Source organism: Blastomyces gilchristii (genome assembly GCF_000003855.2).
Source record: "Blastomyces gilchristii SLH14081 genomic scaffold supercont1.4, whole genome shotgun sequence".
NCBI lineage: Eukaryota > Fungi > Ascomycota > Eurotiomycetes > Onygenales > Ajellomycetaceae > Blastomyces > Blastomyces gilchristii.
This window is the reverse complement of record NW_003101679.1, coordinates 2,349,660-2,357,486: the sequence shown is the minus strand read 5'-3', so window position 1 is coordinate 2,357,486 and position 7,827 is coordinate 2,349,660. Positions and strand designations below refer to the sequence as shown.

The following is a 7,827-nucleotide window of genomic DNA, read 5'->3' as shown; positions in this document are numbered from 1 at the left end:
TTTCAGTCTTTTATTAATAAAATACTTTGTGTATATCTGAATGTCTTTATAATAATATATCTGAATGATGTAATGATGTACTCTATAAAGAAGAAAGAATACACTGAGTATATATGAACTGTGTTAAAGGTTTTAGATGAGACAGAACTGTATATTAAGCTTATAAAGTATAACTTCAGTATCTGCTGAATTAATTTCCTAGAATATATAATTACTGTGAATGATATTCACATGAAATCTTTATAAGTTAAGACTATTCTATTATAACTGAAGTTAACTAATATCTATAAGATTCAGATCTTTCTGAGCTTTGTGAATTTCTATAAATAATTTATCTTTGTATTTATAAGAATCTTCTTAACTCTTACAGATATACTGAAGAGTGAAAATAAGAAGAAGTCATTCTACAAAGCGAGCGTAAGCGAGCGTTTGATGCTTGTTATTATTATTATTCTTCCATTATACTCATATGCAAGCGGAGCTTATGATGAGTCCTTGTGTGATGTTAAATACAGGTCAAGTGTTGGTTATACAGGAGGAAATACAGGTGTTGAGACCACGCCAAGATAACAAGAACATAGGAAAATACAAAGGAGTGACAATTAGATACATGCGATAATAACTTCTCAGCCCAGGAACATAGAGCAATTCATTGGAGCGATTTGTACACCTCTGTATTTATTAGAAACCTGAGGTGCTTGAGTTCCGGATTTAATGTATCCCCTGCGGGTTTCGAACCCACGCGCCTTGGTTTCCCACGCCAAGGTGCTACCGGGTGGCCGCATTAACCATTCGGCCACCGGGGCAGAATGAAAAGATTGTTAAGAAGAAAGAACTATAAGAACTTTCTTATCTCAGAAGCTTATAAAGTCTTTATAAGATTGAAACAGATATTCACAGATACAGTGATACTGTTTCACTTTAATCTCTTACTCTTAATCAGATTAAAGACAGATATCTTCTTTTTTACAATTTCAGAAATAGTACAGTTAAATGAGAACTGAGTTTCAGTGATATTTTTCTCATAGAAGATGCAATCTGTGAAGATCAACTATAATATTTATTATCAGAAGCTTCTTACAATAGTGAAATTCTTCTAGCACTAATATTACTATTTTAAGAACCTTATAATAGTGATTACTATTAGAACTCATTGAAGAAAGATTCAGAAGATAACTACAAGAACACTCTGATGATGAATAAGAACCCGTCAATAGATCCATTGAAAAGCCTCGATCATACGAGCATTTTGACCCCATCGCCGACCGCATACCCCGTGTGGTGGTTAGACTGGCCGGCGGGACCATGAATTTCACATTTGGTCCCATTTGGTCTGATCTCATACATTTCTTGGCGTGAGTCCCACCAGGACCAAGCCTCAAAAAAATCTGAAAATGGACCATTTCTGAGAGAAATGGTGTGAAAAATGACCAGATTTAATTCAAGAATAGTGAAATAAGAGTAATTTCTCAGGATAAACTGTGAAAGATGATCATTCTTCTAAAATCAGAATGAGACTGAGACTGAAGATCAAAATCAGTCTCATTCAGTTCATTCAGTGATTGCTTATATAATCAGAATTTGGTAACAATTATTGATAATACTCATGAAACAACTAAATACATTCTTGTGCAAGTTTATTCTTCACTTTCTCATGAAAACTACACTTCTCTGATATACTGTGATCAGAGGTATTAAACTGTCTGATAATTCCATGTTTTACAATCATGAGTTTCTTGATTATTTCTCCTTATAATTGTCTCTGATGATAGTGATAAATATCTCAACTTGAGTTGAACTTTCACTTTATTCTCACTTCTATCAATGAAATTGTCAGAATATCACACATTATCAGTGCAACAGTTGAATATATACTCTTAACAATTTTTCATAACTCTAGAATTGATTTAATGTGTAAATTTATTGAATTATCTTGAAGATAGCAGTCAAATTCAGTTTTATAAGTATGTAGTTTTATCTGATTTTCAGTTGCAATCAATATATGCAAGTTCTGTTTCAAAGTTAGTATTATAGTTCTATGAGATATGAAGTATTACCAAAGATTGTTACTTACTAGAGAATTGTATTTCACTATCTTCATATCTTGAACATCTGCTCATTCAAATCTCTGATAGTTAGCATTGTAGTAGTCTCAGACTAATTTAACATATGAGTCTCATTCCTTCTCTGTTCAATCTTGAGAAGTGTAGATATTAACTCAATGAGAGAGATCTAGTAGAGCTGCTACAGCATAGTACTCTGCAAAAGATTGTTCAGTTTTACTGTAGTAATATGCCAGTTTATTCCTTACAGCAATAATAGCCTGTGCTATAGCATTATCCCAGACTGAATTTCTTTTTGAGTGATTCAACTGCTTCTCAAGATGAGTAAATAAACTGTTATACACTCACCAGACTGACTGCAGCATTGATGTATAAGTGATTGAGACTGTCTTTATTATCTTATAAAACTGAAACAGTAAATCAATCACATATTTCAACTGAGTTCACTTCATATCAGAAAGTTTCAATATCTGAATCTTTTCTCAATCAGAGTATTGCACTCAATGATCAATCATCTGACATAATTGAAGAGCTTAAACAGTCATCTCATATGTTGAACTTCATCATATTCTAACATCCTGTATCATATTCAGTGATGTGACTGATTTGTTTATTTATTGAATATTATGAAATTGTTATTATTATTTAGAGAAGATACAAATTATATTAGCAATGTTTCAAATCTGTAATATTTAAATTATTAGTCAATCTATTCAAAATTAACAGTAGTGTTATCAAAAAGCATTATCAAAAAGCAATATTAAAAAGTGTTATCAAAAAACATTATCTTTTGCAAAGTAGATGCAAAAGTTACTTAAGTAATTACTTTCATCTCATTCTCATTTCAAGAACCAGTCATCTCATTATTCTTCATCTCAATGTTAAGATTCTTTATCAGTGTTTATATCACAAGTTGAACCACATGAGCAATGCAGAGAATATGACCTTATTTACTATTTCAGAAATGCAAAGCCAATTTTTGCTTCAAGCTCTTCATTATAGTGTAGTTATTCACAGCATTATCAGTTGTAATTATAAGAAGACTGAGACTAATATTTTAATAGTCATTTTTAATCACAGTCATTAATATCTCTGTCATATAATCCTCAGTATGACTACTGATCAATGATTTAAATTCAATTAATGTCTCTTAATAAGTTCAGTTCTCATTAATATAATAACATATAACTTCTATAAATGTAAGATTGTTTATACTAGTTCATGCATTCACTGTGAGAGACACTCTTTGATGATTCTTCAACTCTGATCCTAGATATTGTATATTGACTTTGTAGTGTGTCTCAAGGTTGGACTGAAGACAGAATTGATGTAGAATATGAAGATTTGAATTAAGTATTTAAAGAAGTGTTCAGAATTCGGGGTTTTCAATTGATTGAAGAGAAAGATTCAGAGATATACATATATAAAGTAATTATTCACAGAAGTTATCAGATAAGAGTTGTGAAATCAGAGTACTGATATATGATTATTTTCACATGATTTCCTTCAAATTAGAAAGTTAGCATTATTAAAAATTGTTATCTGATAGAGTAACTTATCAGCTCAGTAGTAATTTTCTGATTATTTTTCTTTTATTATCTGCATTCTGATGACTTCAGATATCAGAAAATTTCTTCAGAGTCATGATTAGTTCATAATGAATGTTTCTGAATAAAGTTGTAGTAATTGTAGCAGAGAGATGACTCTTCAGTAATCTGCAATACAACCTGTTAATAATTATTTCATAGATCATCTTAGTGTTTATGTTAAGTTTTTCATAAATTTTGTAACCTGAAATCAGATGTGAAGAATGAAGTGATTATTTATCATGATTGAAAGAGAGCATTCTGTATTGAATTGTAAACAATATAGACTTTGTGATTCACAGTGATTTCTTGAAGAGTTTATGAATCTTCAATAGAAGTAAAAGAAGTGAAAGAAGTGAATTCAGAAGATATGATAATAATTTATGAAAGATGACAATTTATTTTCAATAACTGATCACTGATGTGTATAAGAAGAATTAATATAAGAGAAAATAATCTTGTTTCTTAGCTTAGTTATAATTTTAGTACTAACTCAGATTGAATATCATTGATGTATAAAAGTAAATAAATAATCTTGATTAATCTCTATCATATTTCTTGAAATATATTAATATTGTGAAAGAGAGTGTTATCAAATTATGTTATCAGATGATATCATTAAAAATATATTAATATTGTGAATATCAATGTTGAAAAAATGTTGATACTTATACATTATAGTGATTTATGAATCATGATAGTTAAATATATATATATATATATATCATTCCTGACTTGATTATAACTTGTACAATAATTTTTGAAAACTCAAAATTAATTTTAATTATTAATAATTAAAAACTTAAACTTATAACTAACTAATATAAAAAGAAAAAAATCTACTTCTTCTCTTTCTCATTCTTCTTATTATTCTTCATAATTTACTTCTCATTCTTCTTCTTCTTCTTCTTCTCCTTCTTCTTCTTCTTCTTATCTGAGGTGATAATCACCTCAAAATCTCTCTCTGCTGCCTTCTCAGAGAAGGGTTCTCACTGCTTCTCCTCAGCCAGGTCAACCTGCATCTCAAAATCCCGCATTTTCTGATCTGCTGTCTCAGGTTCCATCTCAGCAGCAAGCAGATTGACATGCTCAGAGAGCAGGGCTGCCTCCTCAATGTTCTGAATCATGAAGTGCATTTGAGACCTGAACAAGGCCTCAATTCTTTTCTTCTCTGTCAGCTCCTGCTAATCAATTAGAGAACAGAAGTGTTATCAAAAATTATTATCTCTCAATAAATAAAAAACTTACCAGTTTTGACTTCTTTGTCTCTCACTTTAACACTCTCTCAATCTTCTTCTGCTGCTGCTTATTTATAATAATACTCTTCTTCTCTCTTTCTCTCTTTATCTTGAACTCAAATTATTCTTGAGACTTCTTCTGATCTTATCACTGCTGCATGAGACTCTTCACTGTCTTCTTTTTCAATCTCTCACAGACAGCATCATCTGCATTATTTCTATACTTAGTTCAGTCTAAATCTATCAGAAGTGTTACTTAAAATTGTTATCATTCTACTCTCTTACAGAGTCTCTTCAAGGCATCATAACATGCCTTGCAATCAGTCTCTTCTTACTTGAATGTCTTCTTCTCCTCTCTCTTCAATCTATGACAGTGCTCACACGCCTTAGTGGTCCACAGAACCGCAGAATATTTGAAGAAGAATGACATGATTGGTTTCAGTGAGTATTGAAGAGAGATAAAGGCAGAAGAGACAGTCAGGAATAATATGATAATAGTGATAATGATAATGATGGTAATAGTGATGATAATAGTGATGATAGTGATGATGATGATAATGATGATAGTGATGATAATGATGATGATGATGATGATAATGATGATGAAAGAAGGAGTGCATTGAAATATATTACTGACTTATCAAATATAAAGAGACAAAGAAAATATTAACAGCTTTCAGAGATATATGAAAACAGCTACAGTGTTGTATAGCAATATCATCTTCATTCAATGCATACAGTGTTGATATTCTTTGTATACAGTTATCATATAATCTATATCAGAGATACATGCAGAAAACAGATCTTTATTATTAAAGAGAATGATTACAGCAATTCTCTATTTTTATATTATAAAGATAAGTTATTCTCATTTCTTTCTTCTCTCTTTTCTCTTCTTCTTCAATTCATCACTAAATTCAAGCTAGTATGAAAACTATTAAAACACTTCTAGAAACCCTCAAATTAAAGAGTATAGACTAATCAAATTTTAAATGCAGAAGAATTAAATTATATTCAATATTACTAATTATTCATTCTCTCTTAATAAAATCACAGTTGCATCTTCTTTCTTCCCTCTCAAATGAAACATGGCCTGTGAAAAGTAAGTATCACGCCAGACCATAATGATCAACACAGTCTCAGTACACAGAGCTGTATACATGCAGTGTATGCTGAACTGAGAGACTGCATGAGTTGCAAACCAGCATCAGCATTTCAGAGAGAGCTATGTGGTGTGAGAAAGCTGCAACCCTCAGTCACATGCACAGAGAGTGAATCATCACAGTAAGTGCATGTGTATTATATGAAAGTAACACTTTTTAATAATACTCAGTCTCTGATATCATGAAAATAGAGTCTCTTCATAAGATCTGTTTTTATCAGAAGTCAGAGAATCTTATATTTCTCAAGATTATCTTCATCTGCCTTGTCTGTGAAATTAATGAGAAAAATTATTGATTCCAGCATTCTGCTCTTGATGTTATTCAAGTGACAGCAGAGTTCACCCTGACCACACTTTTTGAGTGTATATTTTCTAAATATTCACATTTATACAGATATATACTGATTATTTATTAGATGATGTTAAGACAATAACTCATTGCAGCTGTGTTATTCTCACTGTGAGAGATACACAGTTGATAATAAATATTGTGAAGACTCTGAGAAGTAAGTATTTTAGAGATGCTGCAGCCCTGTGATCTTGATTTTTTTTGTTTTTATTTTTTGTTTTTTTCTTTTTCTTTTCTTTTTTTTTTTTTCATTCATTCTGATTTTTTCTTGTTTTTATTTTGTTTTTTGTTTTTTGTTTTTTTTTTTGTATTTTATATTTTTTTTATAATTAAAATTATATGAATTATGATCTGTGTTTAGAAAAGTAATGATATTTGATAACACTCTCTGTTGAATTTTCAACAAATGAGCACTATGTTATAATATTATGTAAGTGAGAAGTGATTTCATGATCTCATTTGATGTCATTCTCAATAATGAGATCAGAATGAAAATGTGACTAAGAATTCAAACATATTCTTTATCTGAGACTAGATTTTTATTTGAAAAGTGAATCTGAGATCTTTAATATTTGAAATAACATGATTTGAAATCAATGTGATGAACATAAATCATGATCAGAAGTAATGCTTTTAGGCAACGTGACAACTGTAAAATTTGGTCCTGGTCCCAGACACGGTCACACGGTCAGTCTAGTGGTGGTGGAGTTATCCAGCCAAACGTGAACCAGACGTTGTTCAAAACTCCTGTGTGGGATTATCCCCTGTTCACCCCTATCACACCACAACCCCGGGCCAAATTGCCATACAAATTGTAAGGTGAAGAGACCTAGCCATATGCATCAATCTTCTTAAGTTTGGAAGATCCCTGATCTGTAATTGTGAAGATATCTGAGAAGCAACTTCCATGAAAACCCTGTCTATCTTTGATGTTCCAAAACATCAATGCTAAGTCTCACTCACATACCGCCCTTCTCAATCTGGCCCACCTTCAGCAGAAAAATACAAAAAGATACCTCAGCAATAGTATCAGACACATAATCAACAGACATGTCTGAAGTGCATTCTCTGTGAAAAACTCTCTCTGTCTTTGATGTACCAAGACATCAACACCAAGTCTCACCCTTGTATCACCCCTTTCAATCTGGCTCATCCTCAGCAGAAAAATACAAAAAGATACCTTGATAACTGTATTTGATACATAATCAGCAGATATGATAACTATAAAATCAGTATATCTCAAGATCTGACTGAGCCTTTGATCTCTGCATAGTGAGATATATTAAATCTAGTTTTAATATCTCAATATTCAATAGATTCTGCAAGAGATTGAGAACAGCAATACTAGATTTCTATTGAATTTAAGACTTAACTCTATATTAATATAATCATTGACAAAGTCTTCTATTTTAAGATATAAATAACCAGT

The 7,827-nt window shown here is 31.0% G+C and overlaps 2 protein-coding genes and 1 pseudogene across 3 annotated transcripts; 1 reads left to right on the top strand and 2 right to left on the bottom strand.

Annotated features, from left to right (window-relative positions):
- Window positions 1–717: 717 nt before the first annotated feature.
- On the bottom strand, window positions 718–806 carry BDBG_16678 (annotated as a pseudogene). The gene has a single exon. The product of its transcript is annotated as a tRNA-OTHER (tRNA).
- A 3,832-nt stretch (window positions 807–4,638) lies between these two features.
- BDBG_02889 (uncharacterized protein) lies at window positions 4,639–5,317 on the bottom strand (the record flags this gene model as incomplete). The annotated part of the gene is made up of 2 exons (XM_031721002.1): window positions 4,639–4,792; window positions 5,223–5,317. 2 exons carry the CDS (start codon window positions 5,315–5,317, stop codon window positions 4,639–4,641), a joined length of 249 nt encoding a protein of 82 aa, XP_031577368.1.
- Window positions 5,318–7,012: 1,695 nt separating this feature from the next.
- Window positions 7,013–7,216, top strand: BDBG_16677 (uncharacterized protein; the record flags this gene model as incomplete). Its single annotated transcript, XM_031724574.1, has 1 exon — window positions 7,013–7,216. The coding sequence occupies one exon, from the start codon at window positions 7,013–7,015 to the stop codon at window positions 7,214–7,216; it is 204 nt and encodes a 67-aa protein (XP_031577367.1).
- Between the last annotated feature and the right edge of the window lie 611 nt (window positions 7,217–7,827).